Source organism: Apis florea, unplaced genomic scaffold, assembly GCF_048593485.1.
Source record: "Apis florea isolate Af1SG1 unplaced genomic scaffold, ASM4859348v1 contig_2293_pilon, whole genome shotgun sequence".
Taxonomy (NCBI): domain Eukaryota; kingdom Metazoa; phylum Arthropoda; class Insecta; order Hymenoptera; family Apidae; genus Apis; species Apis florea.
The window spans coordinates 2,100,904-2,123,688 of NW_028256554.1; the positions used below are offsets into that span (position 1 = coordinate 2,100,904).

At 27.7% G+C, this 22,785-nt stretch overlaps 2 protein-coding genes across 12 annotated transcripts; one reads left to right on the plus strand and one right to left on the minus strand.

Annotated features, from left to right (window-relative positions):
• Nucleotides 1-1,244: 1,244 nt before the first annotated feature.
• Nucleotides 1,245-19,437, plus strand: cora (erythrocyte membrane protein band 4.1 like coracle). 10 transcript variants are annotated; one of them, XM_086904019.1, is made up of 15 exons: nt 1,245-1,423; nt 9,477-9,649; nt 9,748-9,895; nt 9,991-10,285; nt 10,379-10,717; nt 10,831-11,003; nt 11,122-11,261; nt 12,050-12,136; nt 12,615-13,349; nt 15,113-15,316; nt 15,897-16,004; nt 16,161-16,271; nt 16,728-16,832; nt 17,398-17,607; nt 17,699-19,437. In XM_086904019.1, exons 2-15 carry the CDS (start codon nt 9,491-9,493, stop codon nt 17,876-17,878), a joined length of 2,994 nt encoding a protein of 997 aa, XP_086760145.1. In that variant the 5' UTR covers nt 1,245-1,423; nt 9,477-9,490; the 3' UTR covers nt 17,879-19,437. The 10 variants fall into 10 exon arrangements, with proteins under 10 accessions (XP_086760145.1, XP_086760153.1, XP_086760150.1 ...); XM_086904021.1 differs by having other exon boundaries at nt 1,289-1,423; nt 9,482-9,649; XM_086904020.1 differs by lacking the exon at nt 1,245-1,423 and adding an exon at nt 1,471-1,717.
• Nucleotides 19,438-20,334: 897 nt separating this feature from the next.
• LOC100864672 (uncharacterized) lies at nt 20,335-22,767 on the minus strand. Of its 2 annotated transcripts, none has more exons than XM_012487770.3 (6): nt 22,513-22,767; nt 22,103-22,408; nt 21,803-22,037; nt 21,546-21,665; nt 21,348-21,482; nt 20,335-21,240 (listed from the first exon to the last, which is right to left on the minus strand). In XM_012487770.3, the coding sequence occupies exons 1-6, from the start codon at nt 22,648-22,650 to the stop codon at nt 21,107-21,109; spliced, it is 1,068 nt and encodes a 355-aa protein (XP_012343224.2). In that variant the 5' UTR covers nt 22,651-22,767; the 3' UTR covers nt 20,335-21,106. The 2 variants fall into 2 exon arrangements, with proteins under 2 accessions (XP_012343224.2, XP_086760156.1); XM_086904030.1 differs by having other exon boundaries at nt 21,348-21,497; nt 22,513-22,754.
• Between the last annotated feature and the right edge of the window lie 18 nt (nt 22,768-22,785).

Consider the following 22,785-nt stretch of genomic DNA (forward strand, 5'->3'; position numbering starts at 1 on the left):
AACAAATGTTATTAGCGCGTATTTTTTTTCCTGAATATAGAAAAATTGTATGGTAAAACATACATTTATATATGTACTGTAGATATTATTCAGAAATCATGGTATCGATAATTTCGTTCTCAGATATAACTCGTAAGGTAAAATACCACCGTTGATAATGTAGCTGTTTACCAAAAAAAAAAAAGCAGACATACTCATAGTTGATAATGTAGCTGTTTACCGAAAGAAATAGAACATTTTATGAAATTTTATGTTATTCTAACATACCGATCTCGATCAGTATTTTTGATTGAGATTGATACTTTAGAACATGCGATATAAAGCCCTGTAAGATGTCATGCTATCCTGTTTCTCGTCTGAGATGGTACATTGTTGTATAATTTATTTGCAATAAAATACATCGAAAAAAATTACTAATGAATATACTTAAATATAAAATTGAATTATATACAAAATCAAACGCATATAATTTGCATATAAAACATATTATTTTGTCTAAATAGTATAACGATCGAAGCGGAATTAACTTGTGATTTTTTCTCACTCAGTAACTGTTGCTTAGCAGATAAAATTATCGAGAATTATAGACTAAGCTTAAAATGATACGTAAGTTATTATCCATAAATTCGAAACAAATATTTTAAAATATGAAATGTTAAATGCTATAATTTTCTGCTAATGCTTTATTTATTCATATATTCTAAAACTTTTAATTAATTTTATAGTTTATTAATATATTGTAATGATTTACAATACTATAATTTTTTAAATTTATTAAATTTATAAAAAATTTTTTATAAATGTATTAAATTATTCTATAATCTCTTACTATTTATTAAATTTTTTAAACATAAAAGAAATTTCCTATTTCTGATTTATTAAGTTTATCGTTCTATCAATAATTTTCACGTGATAAAGAATATTTGAACTACGAATTTAAGAAATTAATATGAATCTAAATTAATATTAAATTTGTTCTGTATATCTTTTGAAAAAATTTTTATAATAATTATAAAATTTCTATTTCTACAAGAAAAAGAATTGTATAAATAATTTATTTTATATTTTGTTTGTTATTTATTTATTTATTTTTTTTTAATAGAGAGTTTCGTTTATAATTTCTCCTTTTATCGATCGTTGGAATTTCTTTTTACCAACCGTTAAAATTACTGCCTAACTGCTGCTATCTAGTGGAGAAAATGTGTTTAGATTGGGCGTACTCGCTTGATTGCGTCATAAGAGAAACTGATTTTCCTAGGTAGTCAGCCATATTGACTCGCGTAAGAACATCGAAAGCAGTTCCGTATTTGTCGTGCTTACGGTTACAATTAGATGGTGCGTTATTACCACGGAAATTTTCTAACTAGTTACATTTTCCATGAACTGTAATCACTTGTTGAACGAAGAATTTGAAAATAATAAGGTATGTAACCAATAATACTTGTACTTGTCATGGGACTATTTGAAAATGATGCTAGTATGGGCCGTGGCCACAGTCAGCGTCGCCCCGCGATTCGACGGACCTGTTTCGTATTCGTAGCTGTCGTTAGAATTGGAACAAAAATTGTTTATGTGCTTATAATAGAAATACTCCGTTACTTAGTCGAAAAAAAACAATTGTGTGCTTCAATCTTGTGCATTTTGTCTTATTATATTTTTATCTGCGATTTTCCTATCGTAGTGCATTATTTAAAAAAGAATCGCGTCTTTATCTTAGGTAAGTTTTATAGTTTTTCAGAATTCAATTATACATGTGTTATCTTTATGACACACTGATATAATTCTTTTAAATTCTTTTAATAATATTTAACTTTTCAAAATATTAATTATGAAATTAATAACATTCATACTTTGAATGTAATGCATTGGAATTTACATTTTAAAATATAATGTTTACTATCATTAATGATAGTAATGATTATAATAACTCTTATATAGTGCATTTTTTATTATTTTATTATAAATGCTTATTCAAATTTTCGTTTAAAAGTTAATATTATGCGAGAGATAAATATTTTTCACATAACCTCCAGTGATATTAAAATATGTGACGAAAGAATAATATTTTATCTAAGAATAATATATGTATTAATTATGACATATGTAATACGAATGCGTTACATTTCAATATATACAGAAACATCTGCTTAGTCCGGTTGATAGAAATTTTTTATATAGGTTTTGTGTCAGTACTTATTTCTCTGAATTGCATGAATATATTACATCGTGCAACATGTAAAACATTATGTTGCTTGTTTAAATTTGTAAAAAAATGAACTATTAAATTTAATATTGATATATATATATATCTATATATCATTCCGTATTTATCTAAAATAATATTCACGGATATGATCAAATGTAAGAATCTTGACAGGCGTAGAATCAATATATACAAGATCGAACGCATAAATGCATTCTTTGCATACGATGCATTATATTTCTTCAAAAAAATTATCTATTCTCTCGGAAATTGTGATATAACGAAACGCGCAGAATCCGCTAGAAATCCGTTGTTGAACAAAAAGTTTATTATTATTACAAAGAAAATAATTGATATTAATGATTGAAAATAATTGAAATTTAGAGTCTATCGATTAAAAATTTGCAATCGTATTCCCTCTTTTATGATTTTGAAAATAAAATGTTTTTAAAAAATACACGTTGATACTTTGCTACAATTATTACTCTCTCTCTTTCTTTGTACATTTACAATTAATACAAAAAAAATATAAAAATTTATTTGCCGATTGTTATTCGAAGTTCATCCTTAAAATCTATGAAATATATACCCTGTATTTCTGAAAGTAAAAGCAATCATACAATCTCATCATCTACAAAGTTACTTTAAGCTTCGGGATTTCGTCATTTTCCAGTGAGTGCTTGTTACGAGCAATTAGGTCAATTATACACTTTGTCACAAAGACGCCAGCTTTTTCGAAATCTACATTAATCTCATCACGTTTCTAGCTCTTGCCAATAATCGATCGGAACTATTCTTTATGCATTTCTACAATGTTTCTCTTCTTCCAAGAGAAATATTTATTAATCTTTCTATATTATAAAATTCTATTTATAACAAAATTTATTATAATTTATACAATAACAGAGCTTTAAAAAAATATTTTATTCATCTTAATTTTTTCAAGTTGGGCCAAATAACGTATAAACAAACTAAATATAGATTCTGTAGCGTATTTAAAATTATTACCACAAACGGTGTACAACCGTTAACCAAAGCAAGGAAGTGTACTCGTTGGCGATGCATAGAGAGGTGTGACGCTGATAGGAGGTAACACACGACATGACTAAAGTTACAATGAACTTGGGGGAACCAAGCTTACACACCTTTGTAAAATACAACATATAATGCGGTTTTCTCATATATACGACAAATCGTGCATTGACTTGTGAACGAATATCTGATTGACAATCTCGTTTGATTCCAAAATCGAAATAAATCTTTAATTATTTTACGAAAATAATAACGATCGTCGTGATCTAACATAAATTCAACGAACTATCGAAAAATAGAATAAAGTTTTTATTATTCGTTTAATTTTTAGTATTACATTTATCGATTTATTCGCTATACCTGATAAATATTATCCAAAGTAAACTAAAAGCGCGCGATGTATATATCGACCAATAAATAATTCATTGCGTATGATAATGGATGTTTTTATCAAATAATATTTTCCATTTGTTGATATTAGATATCAATGTATTGATAAATTGCATGATATTTTTATCAAGGATTAAATAAGAATCCGAAATAAGATCTCGACTGAATTGTAATAGCAGTTGCGCCAAGCGTATCACACCTGTTAGCGTACTACAAGCAAGCATGCTCCGCGTGGTTGCTCGATTCACGTAAAATTTAATTGTACGGCTGGCTGACATTCGCGTAGTAGTACCAGTCTTCCGTAAAGCAATCGCCGGAAGTATCGGCGTTCACCGCACGAAAGAAACTTAGAGGATAAATGCGAACAAGGCGTGGCCATGATCGTCACGTGTTTCGTTATACTATGATTGGAATTGCAATTTACCATCAACTTAAATAGCCTTCCGTCTAATTCTTTGTACCATTCTTTATATTCAGAGCAACACGTAAATCTATATTGTATATACCTGAAGTATTATATCGATACATATAAAAAGTAAATTACTAAATTGCAAGAACTGCATTCAAAGATAGAGTTGAATTTTTCTTTTGGCTTATGAATCTAAATAATTCTTATGCAAATATTAAATAATAAAATTAATTGAGAAAAGCGCGTATAGAAATTATTTGATGTTTCAAAAAAAGGTTTATTTGAGAAATCAATGTAATACATCGTAGCTGGTAATTTTAAGCTATGGATTTAAATTTTTTTCAAACACTTTACCGTGTTTTTCCGTGTTCACATAGAACACAACGTACGTACGTTCGCGCAACATTTGTGCCTTGATTAAATCGCGCATGTAATCAACGTGCTTTCTTTCTTTCGCTTTTTCTATTTCCGTCATGGCCGCTTGCCGCATCTAATCGGCAAACGTATTTTCTCCTCGACGCGGTACTTACTTACGTCGAATCGCGTTTATTTTTTACCACTCTTCCCCTAGAAAGCCTGAGATTCGTGCATTTTTAAAATAATCGGTCACTTTCGCACTCGACCATCGGAGAAAAAGTATGAAATCAGGGACGTGAGACATTTTCTAGAGACGGGGAAACTTTTCATAAACGGGAGACATGGTAATGCTAGGTTCGCTGAAGAACGATTTAACCGTGAAAAAGAAGAGCGCAATAACGACGGCGGTGTAACACGTATCGTGGTGTTACACGGTAGGACACGGCCAATTATCTCGGTTTACGCGGGTAAAAATCGCTCGTAAAAAAATGGCCATTGTTATGGCACTAAATCACTGTGTGAAACTAGAGAAGCAGAAGATCGTTTACGTTTCGCTTACGTTCGTATGCAAAAATTCTTACTGCATTTATTCCGTCGTGAAACTTGGAGGAATTTAGAGATTGCATGAGTTTTGATCGATATAATCAAATTTAAAATTTAATCGCGCTGTACGTAACCAAACTCTTGAAATTGTTATAAATTACAGGGTAATTAAAATTAAAGGTGAGTCATGCGGCATGGTGCGTGACACGCGACCAAGGCAGCGTGTATTATATTTTTTTTCGTCGATGACGAGCTCTCGAGTTTTTAATTCTACACGCACGTAACAGAGGCACCCTTGGAACACTTGTGAACGTATCCTCGTGTAAAAATACGCAAGGGGGCTGATGGCGTGGAGTGTTTAATTAAAGTACGAATCGTTCGCCGTCAGCTCGACACTCGATAACGCACGAAGTCTTACTCTTTAGATCGGAAAAAAAAAAAAAAAAAAAAAACATAATCGCTCGTTAATTCCGTGGTTTGAAATTACAGGGTAAGGTGTTTGGTCGTTCTTCGAGGTGGATAAATTTGCGCGTAGCCGGGGAAGAGCATAGGGGTGAATTCGGCGAGTGAAATAGAGAAGAATCGGTGGTAAATTCTGGTTGGTAAAATTTTCGACGACGTTTTTACAGCTCTCAAACCCTTTAATTTTACGCATCAAAGAATACTCCTCGCCTTCTGTGTCTGTCCTCTCCCGCTCTTGCCTTCTCACCCCCTTCAATTCCTAGCATTGAAACTCGCGACAGAGGAAGACCTACGATGAATGCCGTTGCCAACCCGATGAAAGAAAGGGTTGAACGAGAGAGCGAGATAAACGCGGGGAGGGAACCCCTTGCTTGCGATCGGTGAAACGAGACGCGTCTGCACGACACCCGATAAAAACTGTCCCAACTTGAGTACGCACCCTCGCGTATGAATCGACTCTACAATAAATCTGGCAGTGTTTGTACCCGCTACGGAAATCACCGGCTATACACCGCCATCGTCTCGTACGAAACGAGCTCTCCACCCTCATCTTCCCTTTTACCATAATTTTCACGCACGAGAAACTTGTTCCCGTTTCTCGTTAATTTCTCTCGAATCAAATACTCGTCCAAGCAAGTGGGATGGATTTTAATTTTTCAAAGATTTTCTTTCGAATCCTGTATAGCCTCGACGAAAATAATATAGCAAACCGGTGCACCAACGATGCCATTCTCATATTCTCGTGACGAATATTTTATTAAAAATCGGGCGATTTAGAATAAAAAGAAAAAAAAAAAAGGAAAGTTGCTCTTTCTAATCGTGCAACTTGTGCAACAAATAGGCACGTTTCTAGGTAGTAGAAAGCTATTATAGAAATACACCTGAACCTGATTTCTAAGTTTGGCTATGTTTCAACGATCGTTTGTTGCTGTTTGCAAGCCGGAAAATTATCAGCCCGCAAATATCCGACCGCGACGTACAATGGAAACGTCGATCGATCAAACATCTCACCGTGGAGATTCCCCATTCTTGTTTCTTGTGTTCTTTGGAAGAACCCAGCTGGGCTTTTCATCGATTCGTCGCTACACGATGTCGCACACGCGATGCCGGAGGACTGGCATTATGTTGAAGTACGACACGAGGGATTTAAATGCCGCGTCCGCTTCTGCTCGAATTGGAGTCGACGTGTATCCATTCACGTACGATCGCAAAACACCACCACCGCGAGGCTAATAAACCCAGTCGTGCATGCATATGCAAAACTGTTTTCTAATGAATCCTCCGTGCTCTTCGTCCTCTTCCGCGGATACGGTTTGCGGAATCGTTTCATCGATCCGTTATCCGCGTATCGATGCTCGATGTGGCGTATAGGTTGACACTTAATCTGGATCGACGATTGAAATTGAGATTGAGATTCCGTTAACTGGAAAACGCAGGTTAATACATCGCTTGCTTGGATTTTAAAGCTCGCTTTATACCGTTTGGATTTCGAAATATTTTTTTTTTTATTTTTGCAAACTTTATTGTTGCGCAAGTCGAATGTTAATTTATTCTCGCAACAGGTATGCGTGAGAATAAACACACTTGTGTTTTTTTGTTCCAATCTTACCGCATCGTTTAAGAATTTATTCGTAGTTGGATGAATTCGATCCTTGGAAACGATTCTATAAATTCCGTGCGAAATTTCGATTCTTCTATTTGTTTTTTTTTTTTTTTTTTTTAGACGTAACCAACGCAACGTCTCGAAAATTACTGCGTGAAAGATATGAATTTATTCATTAAAGACGATAGCTCTTTAATGCGCATAGAGGATGAGATGTGTTCACGTAACGTCACCAACCGTGTAGTACACATGGTAGATCGATGTAGGCGTGTGCCGTGGATCACGCGACCCTCGTTTACAATAAGCTCTCTTTGACGCACGACCAAATGAAACCCACGCGTCTCTTGAAAGGATCTCTCTCTCTCTCTCTTTCTCTCGCGACGTTGGCGAAAAAAGCGGATTCTTTCAGACCTGCTCGCTCCATTCAGCAGGCCTTTAAACTTTCAACTGACCCGTTAGCAAAACGAGACGATCGACCGGTTTCTTCTACCGGTGTCTCGCTGATTCAGCCTCAGTACGCTTTAAGTTTCAAATGCTTATTTGATATCTATCGGGATCTGGAGTGTGGTCTGCGCATACATCGAGTGCATATACCTCTTCTCGCTAAGAATTTCTGGAATATCGTTGATCCATTTAGTCAAGGATTAACTTGGTCAATCGTATTAGAGTACATGCATAGGTGTAGTATTGGCCAACACGTCATCGCGTTTGCTAATCGGGGTATTATTTCATCGGCCTCGTGAAAGATGAAGAACAACGCTTTGTTCCAACGATGATGAATTTGCGAATCAACACGAACCTATTATTTTTATGAATTCTATCGTAATTTCTCTGCAATTCAATGGCATAGATATATTCGATTCTTTAATGTAAATTCCTTGCGATTCAATTAATCATCGATATTCTATTTATATCATCGATACAAAGTTTATTTTATTTTGTATTACCAAGGTATTACGTTGCAGAAGTGTTTTCTCTTGTTTGTTTCTCTCTCTTTCTCCCTTCCTCTCTCTCTCTCTCTCTCTCTCTCTCCTTGTTTAATCACAACATTGCGTAACAACGCAACAGATTTATATAATTATGTCTTTTGTCGGGATCGATGGGGGTTTTGTTGTTGTGTAACGTGATATTCGGTCGGAATTGAATGTTAAACCGTGATTTCCGTTTAATGATACAGAGTTCTCTCTCCCTTCGTGCATCTGCTCGTGCGTGACTCACGGGGTCAGCCTCGGATTCCTCGAACAAATCGCGAAAACCTCGAGGAATCGTTGCGATCCCGTTTTTCCCCTCGTTCTCTCGGCTTGCCGCGTTAATAGTATTTGCAACGACAAACAACGTCCTAGTATGGCTCTGATTCCGTGCAATTGAGGTTGAATTACTATTTGCTCTCCGGCATTGCATAAGGGAGTCTACACAACCGAGTCGAATACTTGGTAGAGTAGACTCGACAAAGCGTGTCGGTCAGGGTCGCGGGCTCACGACTATTTTTCATTTCTAGAAATTGAAATCTGAATTTTTCTACGATATTACGATACGAGATGTATACTCTACTCTTTATACGCTTCCCTATGAAACCTTTTCCAATCAAATCCTTCGAAACACGTTCCTCGATCGATCGTAAAGCAGACGTGATTTTTATAGCCGGTTTATATCGCGTCTAATAATATCTGACTCGTATATTTTGATAGGCATAGCATTATAAATATCGCGGCTTTATTGGCTTTGTATCGAGATATCGCTTTTACGCGGAGACTTGTATATCTGTCTATCTGTCTTTGTCAGAAGGCGAACGACCCGTGATAAATGTACACACGTGTTTCTATTGCGGTTAATTACATAACTATATTTTTACATGCTTATTACATGTTCTCGAACTTCTTACGAAATCGTCTAGTAATAGTGTAATTTTTTTTTTTTTCTTTTCGCCGTATCTCATGATGAGTGGATTCCAGAGATTATACGAACTCGCGTCATCGAAGTATAATCGAACATGTTATTACGGAATGCAACTGAGACAAGATATAATTCTGTTTACAATATTTTCTTTTTAGGAATAAAAGCGCGCGTTTGATATACGCTAGATAGGAATGTATAGTAATAAATGTTAAATAAATATTAAAAGGCAAAAAAGAAATTAATTTCTTATTAGAAAAGATTTTATTCAAATTATATGCGTATAAAACAAGTTCAAAGTATTAAATCTCTCTCGTTAGTTAATGAGGTAGGACCAAGGCGTTTTATAGACGGGGTACATGTAACTCGAACAACTCCGACAAATATTGATTATTTCTCTACATGGCACCCTCGAGTCTAGGCAGGATCTACACTTCGAATATATTGAAATAATACAACGCGCAATATTTCTTCGATATAATTAAGAAAGCGGATTTATTTAGAGGATTATTATTTCATTCCTGTAATGTATCAGTCAATCACTGTAGAGTAATGTGTTGGTTCGACACGCGGAATCTTTTTAGCACAGGGCTGAAGTATGCCGGAAGAACAGAAGTCCGCTGGTGGTCAACCAGAAGTAACGGCAGAAAATGGAACCGATACAAACTCGCCAACGAAAAGTCCAATCAGCAAAGGCAAAACAGCTCTTGCAAGGATTACATTGCTGGATGGAACAGTGAAAGATTTTCATATAGATGTAAATTAGAAATTTTTGTTTTCATTCTGTCAAAAAAATATAATATATATTATATTTAGTTTAACAAGGATTGAATTGAAAAATTGATTTTGTTTCAGAGAAAGGCGAAAGGCCAAGAGTTACTTGATATGATATGTCAAAGTATGAATTTAATGGAAAAAGATTATTTTGGTCTTATTTACGAGGACAGACACGATTCACGAAATTGGTTAGATCTGGATAAAAGAATTGCAAAATTTATAAAAAGTACATAGGACATTTTCTTTCTTTCGATATATACGTTATGTAGATCATTGTTAGAATTAATTGTTGATTTTACAGACGATTTTTGACTTTTGCAGACGAACCATGGAAGTTTAATTTCGAGGTGAAGTTTTATCCACCGGATCCGGCCCAATTACAAGAAGATATAACTCGTTACCAATTATGCCTTCAAATAAGAAATGATATTATCACGGGACGATTGCCCTGTTCTTTTGTAACTCACGCTCTTCTAGGTTCATATTTAGTTCAATCAGAGGTCGGAGATTATGATCCAGAAGAACATGGTCGCACATATTTAAAGGACTTCAAATTTGCCCCTAATCAAACTCCAGAGTTAGTGGAGAAAGTAATGGATCTGCATAAAACGCATAAGTTAGTCTCGTCTATTAATTAGTTATGTAATTAATTATATAATATTATAATTATTGGGTAAAAAAAAGAATAAAAATTTTTGTGTATTTATAGAGGTCAAACACCCGCGGAAGCGGAACTTCACTATCTTGAAAATGCAAAAAAATTAGCAATGTACGGAGTTGATCTTCATCCTGCTAAAGACTCTGAAGGTGTTGATATAATGTTAGGTGTATGCTCATCTGGACTTCTCGTCTATAGGGATCGATTGAGAATCAACAGGTTTGCTTGGCCAAAGATATTAAAAATCTCGTACAAAAGGCATAATTTTTATATAAAGATCAGACCAGGTGAATTTGAACAATTTGAATCGACAATTGGTTTTAAATTAGCAAATCATAGAGCTGCAAAAAAACTATGGAAAGTATGTGTAGAACACCATACTTTTTTCAGGTAAATAATTATCTAATAATTATTTTAATTTGCAAAATAAAATAATATAAATTGACATAAAATAATATATATATATATTCATTTATTTATTTATTTTTTTATTTATTTTTTAGGCTCATGAGTCCTGAGCCTGTAAAAAAAGTAGGTTTATTACCACATTTGGGCTCTCGTTTCCGATATTCAGGTAGAACTCATTACGAAACGAAGAAGACTCCCATTGACAGACAACCTCCACAATTTGAAAGATCTTTAAGTGGTCGTCGTCCTACATCTCGTAGTATGGATGGTAAAAAAATTTTTTGATATTTATTATTTTAGTTATTATATGTACCGAATGCCCTTTTGATACCGCTATTGCAAAGTTATCACATTGAGATTTTGAAAGGTATGTGTGCATTATACAGCATTAGGGGGTCCTAAACAAGTTGAATCTTACGGTTCAGAACCAAGTAAGAGGCATACAATGAGCTATGAACCTGAAATGATTCCTGATATGGAGCATATAGATCAACGGCCTAGTCCAATTAAAAAACAAAAAGAAAAGGTAAAAAAAATATTCTTCTATAAATCGAAAATAGTAATAGTTAGTAGAAGATGCATGAAATCGTCATGCAAATTGAAAATTATTCCATAATAATCATTTTAAAGGAAATATTTCTGCGGTCTACGCTTTCAAATAAAGCTTTTTTTTAAGATTTTGATAATATAACAATAAATTTAACTAATTAAGTATTCTTGTTGTTATCATAAACTTTTTAAGCACTACTGGAATGATAATTATATCATGAAAGGGAGAAATTGTAGAACACCAATTGGTTCACTTAAAAGCAAAAAATAATATTTTATAAAAAGTCCATGTTAATCATTATGCACTATTGTATTAAATTAAACAGACAGATTTGTAGTCATGGCATGTTGATAAGTTTTCGTATGCCATGTATTAGATATAGTAGAATGCATTAGTCATTTTAATACATTTATTCCAAAATCAATAAAAATGAATTAAATAATGCACATGCAAGTTAATTAACATTAATTAAAAATCATACACAAAATTTGAAAATTTATTTTATAATTCAAAATTAATAATTATTAAATCTATATAAGATATTCAGTTAATTAACTTGTATATATTTATACAGATTTGAAATTTATTTTTTTGCAAGAAATTTAGACATTTATAGATTTTATAAAATTTTATCTTATAACTATTACCAAAAAATTGAACATGGCATTTGTATGTAATAATTTGATTTCACAAATTTGAATTCAATATTCACATCCTAGTGCTTCAACCATAAAAACTAACTGACACCTAACTAACACCGATAGCTCACACGCAAAACAAGTGCTGGAACAACATCAGCTAGCAGTACCAGTAGCCTGGAAGGAGAATATGATGCAGATCGTGGCAAAAAGGTATAGAATTTCACCTGGAACATACTATCATGCATTAACCAACATATATCTATCTATATTAATGTATGTGACCATTTGGTGTTTTCCTTTTTTTCGATGCATGCTGCTATTTTTTATTTCTTTTTTGCGAACATTATACGGCCATCGCCTCAAAGATGAATTCTCAAATTTTTTAAAATTTTATTATGCTATTTAATTGCATTAATGCTTATGTTCGCATGCACATAATAATTATTACATATTTAAAAAAAAGTTTAAAGAAATATATCATATTTATAAATAAATTTTGTAGATAAAAAAAGATAATATATTTATTTAACAAAATAATTAATATTTTTTTGAGAGCGCAGACCGTAATTAATTACCTAGCATGAAATATATATCAAGAGAATGTAAAACATATAGTTAATAATAGCGTAGCAATAGAGTTGAATCGTGCTTTGCATGAAGCAATGTGTGATTATAAATTTACTTATAGAAACCGGTCGGAGGAATTGCGGTCCTACCGCCCGGTGGTCTATTTAAGAAGAAAAAGGATAAACAAAATGAAAATGAAAAAGAAAATCATAATGATCTAAATAATTCTGATTTAATAAACGAAAGTACTATTCTTGATAATAATGATATAAAATTATCCAGTAAAAAAGAACTTAAAAAAAAAGAAAAAGAAATGACAGAAAAGAATATTCTTGAAAATAATGACAAGATAAAATCACCTAGTAAAAAAGAATTAAAAAAGAAAGAAAAGGAAATGGCAGAAAAAACTGCTATTCTTGATAACGATATAAAATCGCCCAGTAAAAAAGAATTAAAAAAAAAAGAAAAAGAAATGGCAGAAAAAATAGCTATTCTTGACAATGAAATAAAATCACTTAATAAAAAGGAATTGAAGAAGAAAGATAAAGAAGCATCAGAAAAAAAAGATAAAGAAGTATCAGAAAAAAAAGAAAAAGAAATATCAGATAAAAAAGAAAAAGAAATATCAGATAAAAAAGAAAAAGAAATCTCAGACAAAAAAGAAAAAGAAATCTCAGACAAAAAAGAAAAAGAAAAGTTAGACAAAAAAGAAAAAGAAAAGTTAGACAAAAAAGAAAAAGAAAAGTTAGACAAAAAAGAAAAAGAAAAGTTAGACAAAAAAGACAAGGAAATGTCAGAAAAAAAAGATAAGGAAACGTCAGAAAAAAAAGATAAAGAAAAAAAAGACAAAATAAAGGTAAGTACAGAAGAATTATATTTATGTGATCTCATCGAGGGATAAACTATTTGTATAGCTGAATCATTCATGTAATAAGAGTTTATTGATTCTCCTTATTACCTATTTTTCAAATAATCAGATTCAGATAAGTAGATTTAATTATATATATTGCTTGTTCGTCTGCTTGTAATAATACTTTAAACTTTATAAAGTTAGAAGAAAAATTATATAGATGTTATCAATTCATAAATTTCTGGAATTCTCTTGATTTGAAAAAATTGAGTATTTATATTATTTAAGTTTTGTTCATCATAATATATTTTTTTAAATTTTATATAAATTACTTTCCATATTTATATTATACTATTACTATATTATACTATATACTATTCATTCTATATTTTATTTATTTTGATATATATATATATATCAAATAATAGAAATGAAATCATAGTATTAAAACAAATCATAAATAATTTTTTCTCATTTCATATCTGTTTTTTATCTTTTTTGCAAAAATTTTAGAATACTGCTTTTTGTAATTAATATGTTATTTTTTATTGTTACCATATTGGCAATTTATTACTACTTTTATTTCATATTTTATTATATTGTCTTCCTTTGTTAATTTTAATAATTATTTTCTTATTACATTTTTTATTTAGAAGCACGATTATTTATAATTTAACTTATAGAATACAAATTTCATATAACTGGAGCAATCTTTAATAAGTTTAAAAGATTTAATTAACATATTAACTGGCATATAAATCATAATTTTATCTAAATTAATTTAAATTAAATAACAATTATACATATATTAATACAAAGTTATGTATATGTACAAAATAGTATTATATTAATATACAACGATTCAGTTATATGAATTCTTTATTTCTTGATGAAATTATTGCATTGTATGATTTTAAATAAGTAGTTTGAGTATAACTTATATTATACTATTTTTTTAGTTTTCTTTATAATTTTATTTTCTTTTTCTAATATAATTATATAAATATATCATCCTTAATAAAATCCAAGTCCATTTGCTAAAATTTCCTGATTTACAGATTTTGATTTTTCATTGTACTTATTTTATTATTAATATAAATTGCATATATAAAAAATTTAAATTTTTAATTAAATTTTTCATTAATTTTTTATTTTACATTTTATTATGTTATTTTACAATATTTTTTGAGATTATTTTAATTTAGTAATTTATTATGTAGATTATATCTTCGATCACTTTTGAATCATCTGAAAGTGATAAATTCCATATATATTATAATGAATATTTAAATCAAGGTTAATTATTAATTAGAATCTTCTTGTTATTATTCTTAACATAAATTGGGATGAAATAACTAATTGAGATGAGAAGTTTTAATCCTGAAAGAAATTTAATTTCTTTTTTGTGTGTAATCATTTTATTATCTTCATCAATATATAATTAAAAATATAATTAAAAATACTTACAATTTTTTGATTTATAACAATTAGTGATTATCGATTTCGAACTTTATATGATATAATGTCTTGATATAAAATGATATGAAAGTTCGCATAGCGCGAACAGATTTTTAATTAAAAAAATTTTTATTTTTTTAAAATCATAAAAATACATATAATTAAGCAATTTTTTAAAAGTGTTTTTCATTTTTTCTATACATCAATCAAGATTGCTCTATTTGCTTTCCTAACACATAGATAGATTTGATTCTGTGACATTGTTGTTCACTGATTCTTCTAGTTCTATATTATACTATACTATTTTAAAGGATATACGGGATGTATTAAAACCAATCTCTTCAAAAACAAAAAAAGTTTTATCTTCAAACACTACTCCAACAATAGTAAAAACAACAACCAAACAATCAGTAGTAAAGGATCAAGAAGGTGTGATACAAAATATAGAAGAGAAAGTGGAAGATCTTACACCTGGAGGAACAGGCCAAGTAACTGTTTCTACACAAATTAATAAGGTGATATAACTTTCACAATTATCTGAGATTTATTAAAATAAATAAATAATAATGTAATTGTTTCACTAATTTTAAAAAGTATAAGAAAAAATATTAAACATTCTAACTATTTTTGCATTCCATTTAAAAATTTAAAATTTAAAGTATTAATTGATCTTTTTATTTTTTTTTATTTTTTATTTTTTATTTTTTTTTTTTATTATAATTTATTATTATAATTTCTTTTTATTTAATTTTATTTTTTTAAGTAATGTATACTATCCATATTCTTTTGAAAATTTTTTTATTAATTCCAATATATTACATTATTCAAATATTGATATAATATTAAGCTTAAGTAGTTTTATGATATGTATTGCAGATTGTAGATTATATGATTTTTAGTTATTGAATATTGCATGTATCATTAATGTAAGTGGCAAATATGATTTCTAGATAAAAAAAATTTTTGATTATTTTAAAACTAAATACTTAAAAAAATAATATTCAAATTCTTGCATTTATTGTAATTTTGTATATATATATATATATATGTTGCTGCTTTATTATAAGATCTTAGTTACCTTGTAGTTGTATTTAGGCAGAGACATCAGATGATGGTAGAGCTCCATATATGACAGCAACTGCTGTTACTACACGTACTGCTACAATGCACGAGGATCTTGAAAAAAATCAAAAAACCAGTCAGGTTTGTAATATTATTACAAGTTTCTCTTTTTAGATTAAATAATTTCTTGATTATGATTTTTTTATTCATACAAATATTTAAAATTTTTTTATATATTTCTATATAATATTTTCCTATAAAGTTAGAATTATTTTTTTATATTTTTTTTTATATTAGGTAGAGGAAAAAACTGTAGCACATACAACAGCAACCAGTGCAACAAGACAAGAACAGAGAGTAGTAACTCAAGAAGTTCGAACAACAAGTCATGTACTTTCTGGTGAACAGGTAATAATTTAGCTTAAATATGCCAAGCCACTAATGGATGAAGCATGTAGCATTTATGTAAATCACATATTGTGTTTTTGATCCTAACATTAAATCATTAGAATATTTCATGCTACAATCATTGCACATATATAAATAATTTTCTTTAATATTGATGGAAATTCGCGTAACATAATGAAGCTTTTGGTTTTATAATATTAATTTTAATTCTGACATTTTTTGTACAATATACATATAGATGAATATGTATATAGAAGATCATATGCACATTCAATATGCATATCACAATATCATTTATTTAAATGAAGGGATCATAATTTACATCAATAAAACTTAATTCATTTAGGATATTGGTTGATTAATAAAATTTAATTAGTGCTATTTTTCATTTAATTATTTTTTTTTTTATTTTTGTAATTAATTTTCTCGGCTTGGTTAACACAATGCATGGTGTAGCTGTTCTCACGAAGGCTCAGTACATCCAGTTCAAGCAGTGATGATTCAGGTACTCCAATTGACCTTGAAGATGATCAGCAGGCTTTCTACAATCAATATTATCAGGTAATTTTTAGGGTTGTTATAGTCAGTTAAAAATTATATTCTCTTAGAAACAAGATTTTGAAAATTTAAAGAATTTAGTTCTGAGGATGAATCTTCATCAAGGTATATGTTTAAATATGTTTACTGTACAAACATTTCTAAAACATAAAAATTCTTGTAATAATGATAAAAATATTTTTAATTGATACTTTCTTTAATATTCATTTCTTAATATTCAAAGGGACATACAAAATAACATTCAATCATTACAGAAAACTTAATTTACTTAAATTATTTATTACTATTTCAAAGACCCTGGTTTTGAGGTATTAATTATTCATTTGTAAGAATAACATAAGGTTTATAATACTTTAACAAGAAATTAATGCTTTGGTTCTTTGTATTATTTAACATATTTGTACTTACAATATATATAATATACTTACAATATATATATAAAATTATAAATAATAATAATGTACAATTATAACTGTACAGTATCAATTCAATATTATATAACTGAATATGTTTTATAAATTTTTTTTCTGAAAAATAAAATATTATTATATTATAAATTTAAATTCAGGGTGATCCAGCTGGTGTTATTGAAACTGAAACACATGTTTATAAAGGAGAACCAGAGAGTAATGTAACAACTACTACTACAGTTCCATTAGTAGCAACTGAAACTAGAAAAGTAGCCGTTGAAAGTGAAGATGGTATGTACAGTGCAACTGGAGAAATAGTTAGTTCTCAGACAATATCTAGTAAAACTCGTACTGTTGAAACGATAACGGTAAGATTTCGAATTTTAATATAATTATTAATTTTTAATATATTAATTATAGCTATAATATGATTAAATGTATATGTTATAATATTTTTAGTATAAAACTGAAAGAGATGGAGTTGTAGAAACTCGTGTAGAACAAAAAATAACAATACAATCAGATGGTGATCCAATTGATCATGATCGAGCTTTAGCAGAAGCAATTCAAGAGGCAACAGCAATGAATCCTGATATGACAGTAGAAAAAATAGAAATTCAACAGCAAACAGCGCAGTAATTTGTAACAAGTCAAAAATTACTTTTGTAAGAAATAAAGGGCACTCTTTATCTAAAAGACTCATAATTCTAAGAAAGAATAAAATAAAAAATTAAATTGATATGCATTTAAATAATGCATAATAAATGATTTAACTTAGTTTTACTATCATCAAAATTCATTTAAATAATTTGCCAAAATAAAGGCAATAAAAAAATAACATTTGCATTTAATAATTAAAATATATTTCTTATAATAAATGTTGCCCAATATTATGAGCTTGAACTTGATTAAAAATCAAGTTATTACAAAAAAGAATGTCATGGTACCTTGTACCATAAACTGCAGTGTTCATATTCAAAGTATGTATTGTCTACATACACAGAGACATAAATATATATTATATATATTATGTATACATAGTTATATATGTACCTAAATGAAAAATAATTTGTTTATAACTATAATCATATAACAGAGTGCCCTATAAACTTACATTATAATAAAATCATGCAATGTCTCATGTCTATAATAAGCGTATTAATTAAATTATTCATATAAAGTTTATTTAAATAATATCCAAGACTTGTTCAACAATATTAAAAAATATTTATGAGCTTAATTTTTTAAAATCTTTTGCAGATCTTTTTGTTATAATTTAAATTTCTATTTTTAAAACTTTGTCTCTGAGCCTAATATAATAAATAATAAAAAAATTGAAAACGTCTTAAAAAACATTTTAAGAAGTCAAACATGTGTAACTATATTATCAATATACATTTTAATAATATAAACAGTATAATATACATATATAATGTAATTTTTATGAATTTAATGATATAAATGAGTCATTAAAAAATCAATACATAAAAAATAACAATGGAAGACTTATAATACTTGTAAGAAATACACAAAATTTTTTTAAAGTTTCAGACGATTTAAATGTATTTTTTCTGTAATAATTTTTTGTATAGGTCAATTATTTGTGACAATTTCTTTTTCAAAATAGATGTTTATTGTGACAAAGTCAGAGTTCTCTAAGTATAAAATATTAAATATTAATATATACATTAAAATATACATATATATGTATGTATGTATACATAAACATTTATGATTAATTGACAAAGAAAATAGAGATCTACAAAGTTTCCTATCTTAGAGTATTACTAATTATTCAACAATGTAAATTGAAAAAAAATACACATTATTAACATTGCTATTATATACATCTTTTATTTAATTTAAAAATATGTATTTGGAAACTATGTAGATTTTCTTGATCTATATATTTCGAAGATGATATGATTTATTAGTAACATTAAGATAAAAAAATTATATGTATGTAACTTCATACCAAGAGCTATGATGCATTGGTCAGCGTATATGTCTAAATTTAGCTGTAACTTTTGTAGTTTTAAAACTACAAGTTCATATAAAATTTTATTTGTTTAATAGTTTATTTAATTTTTGTATTAACAACACAGAAATATTGCTAAAAAGGAAAGGCTGATAATCTGAATTTACAATAAAATTATTAAGAGGCAATTTGCGAAAATAAAGTTATATAAATATATAAAGTTATAAATATTATAATATATACCACTGCTTCATGTATTTATGTATTAATATAACATATATGTATATATATGTTATATATATATATATATATATATACACATATATATTGTACATGTGGTAATTAAAAAGCAACATTAAAATATGCATATCACACTGTAGAAGGCTTGTTTATGCTTTTGTTCTTTTATATATTATTTAAAAGCTATTAATACATTATTATTATACTTGCATTTTGCACAAAAGCATTTATTTTATGATGTTAAATCATACATTTACATATTGATGTAAATGAAATTCTTTTTTACTTTTATACTTTTTACATAATATATAATAAATTGAAATATTTATGTTAGTATATAATATATAATTTTTTAATTGTTTACATTTATACAATGTTTACATATATACAATTTTTCTTAAAGATTATAAATGTTTTCTGCAGTATTTATCAGTATTGTTATAATAATATTATATAATTTAATGTTTAAAAAAAGAAAATATAAAAATTTCTAGAACAAAGGGATATCATAGATCATCTACGTGTGAAATGCATTTCCTCTTGTATATTACAACTCGTTTTATGCTGGCAACTAATGAATTATTTGAATGTTACAAAATACATCGATTAATCTCACTTTATTTCATAGTATTAACTTATATTTCAGATATGCTCAACCATTGTATTTTCTTGTAAGTTCTTATTTCTTTTTTTATTTATAAGCATTTTTAGAAATTTCATAAATTAATTTTTTATGTTTCGATATTTAAAAAAACAGTAAAATTATATTAAAAAATATATTGATTTTCTTGTACCTTATAATTCCATTATTTATATATTTGTTTTTATTATATCTAACATTCCATGCTTATAGTGACTAACAAATATGTATCATAAATGCTTGTGTCATTTAAAATTTATTTATTCATTTATTCGTACAATTATATTTATCAAAATTTTATATTAACTCTGCTTGAAGAGTTGCTTATTGGAGATATAATATAGAGGATAAAAATTCTTTATTATATTCAACTTAAGCTTTAAAAATAAAATATAAATCTTCAAGCAGTGTACAAATGTAGTTAATAATATTTTGTACTTTAATAAATTTTCTATGATTCATTTAGTCATAATATGATAATTACAATATTATACTTAATATTATAGTTCTATAATATATAATTATGTAATAGTATTTTATGTATAAGAAAATCGTAACTCTAACTATGCACGTTTTGTTATATTTAATGTGAATTATTGTTTTACACGCATGAATTTCAATGTACTTTATTTCAATTATGAAAATTTTATGTTAATGCACATATAAATGTCGCCTCAGTGCTAGAAAGTTGTATAAAATAATTGTAATTAGTTTGCCGCTTTTTTTACATAATTTGTCATATATTTTTTTCAGTGCAATTTAATCATTGATTTTATTTTTATCTCATACACGACTTTCCAGCATGCAGGCAATAATTAATGATTTATACAAAAATTATTTAATATTTAATTATAAAAAAAAATTAAATAAAAAGAAATATACAATGAATTAGAAATAATTTTCTAAAAAAGAATATTAATAAACAAGAAGAATACCTCTAATCCAAAAAAATTTGTTTTTTTTTTTTTACATATTCCATACTCTATATAATAAAATATTAATAAGTTATTTAAATAAGTGGTAATTTAATAATTTCAGTGTTTAATATTGGTTGTACATGATTAGACTTTTTGGTTTTTTTAATTTTAATCGTATTCCAAAATGGTTTTGGAGTAATACGACCATTTTTTATAATATTTGCACCTGATACAATTAAAAAATAGATTATAATTTATAATCTATAAATCTATAAAATAGATATATTTTTATTTATAATAAGAATAATTGAAATGGCTTTCTATTTAAATTACCAATTTTCCATGATGGATATATATATGATTGTGTCTTATTAATTACAGATGTAATTGTAGACAATTTTGAATCAGGATGTTGAAATATTGCTCTGGATATTGATGCTTTTAATGCAGGTGGTAAATTTAATGAACCTATAATATGTAAAACTTGATATAAAATTATATTTACTATAAACTCATTATCAATAATCATACTTGTAATGTCTTCATCTGCAGTATTTAATAATTTTTTGGTATGATAAAGATGTTTTTTCATCTTAAATCTTTTCATAAAACATCTACATATATCTGTTATCATTTTTCCATCAAGAATTTCTATAAGTTAATATCATTTAAAATATAAAATATAAATGTTGAAAAAAAGGCATAATAAATAAACTTAAACATAAATAATAAATAAATAAACATAATAAAACAACATAAATAACATATATAAACATAAATAAACTTACTTATTGAATCATTATTTGCAATAAGATTTTCCTTGTACCTATAATATTTTGTTACAGGATTACCTTGTAGAGATAGATCTTTTAAAGAAATCAAGATATTTATAGTCTCTGTTAAATCATTGATATCATCAATAATATTATTTGTAGCATCTAGAATTTCTAATTTATATAATTCTTTAATATTTTTTAGAGATGTTATTTTATTACCAGAAATATTAAGTACTTTTAAACAAGTCTGAAAAAGCTCATATATATATGTATAAATATATATAATAAAAAATAACAATAAAAACAACTTACGGATAAAGCGAGTATACTTCGTGGATCAAAACATAATGATTCTCCAAAAGGTAATTTTTGATTTTCTATTTGCAAAACAGTTAAATTTTTCAAATTTTCAAGACCTTCTACTACTAATATTTTATTGTATCCTAAATAAAGTGTTTGTAATTTTTCAAGATAATTTAAATTTTCTATTTTACTTATTATATTATGCTGTAGATATAAATGCGTTAAGTTAGACGCATAGTGTAAATTTTCTATCTTTGAAATAGTATTGTTTTGTAAATATATTACTTTAAGATTTTTATAATTACTGAAATTACGCTAAAATAATATATAAAATAATATAATATATCATATATAAAAATTACATTTTAATAAATTAATATAAATTATAATTATTATTATTTCAATAAAAAATAACTTACAATATTGCTGATAAACATATTGTTCATACGTAAATGAGTTAAATATAATTGATCTTTTTTTATTTTTTTACTGAGAGATTTATTTAATTGCTTTTGTGAGCATTTTTTCTCAATATATTGTGTAGTTAATCTTGCCATGATTGATATGATTTTCTTAAATTGTATAAATATAACAAATTGAGAAGTATATTCATAATTGATCAAACATTTACTATTAGAATGACGCGCCTTTTACATACGACATCTATATTCTTTATTAATAACTATATCTTA

Coding starts and splice junctions, on each gene's coding strand:
- cora (XM_086904019.1), top strand. CDS start 9,491: ATGCCGGAAGAACAGAAGTCCGCTGGTGGTCAACCAGAAGTAACGGCA. Junction 9,650..9,747: donor TGAAAGATTTTCATATAGAT/GTAAATTAGAAA, acceptor ATTTTGTTTCAG/AGAAAGGCGAAAGGCCAAGA. Junction 16,272..16,727: donor ATGTACTTTCTGGTGAACAG/GTAATAATTTAG, acceptor TGCATGGTGTAG/CTGTTCTCACGAAGGCTCAG.
- LOC100864672 (XM_086904030.1), bottom strand. CDS start 22,650: ATGGCAAGATTAACTACACAATATATTGAGAAAAAATGCTCACAAAAG. Junction 22,038..22,102: donor GAAGTATACTCGCTTTATCC/GTAAGTTGTTTT, acceptor GAGCTTTTTCAG/ACTTGTTTAAAAGTACTTAA. Junction 21,498..21,545: donor TGCAGATGAAGACATTACAA/GTATGATTATTG, acceptor TTTTATATCAAG/TTTTACATATTATAGGTTCA.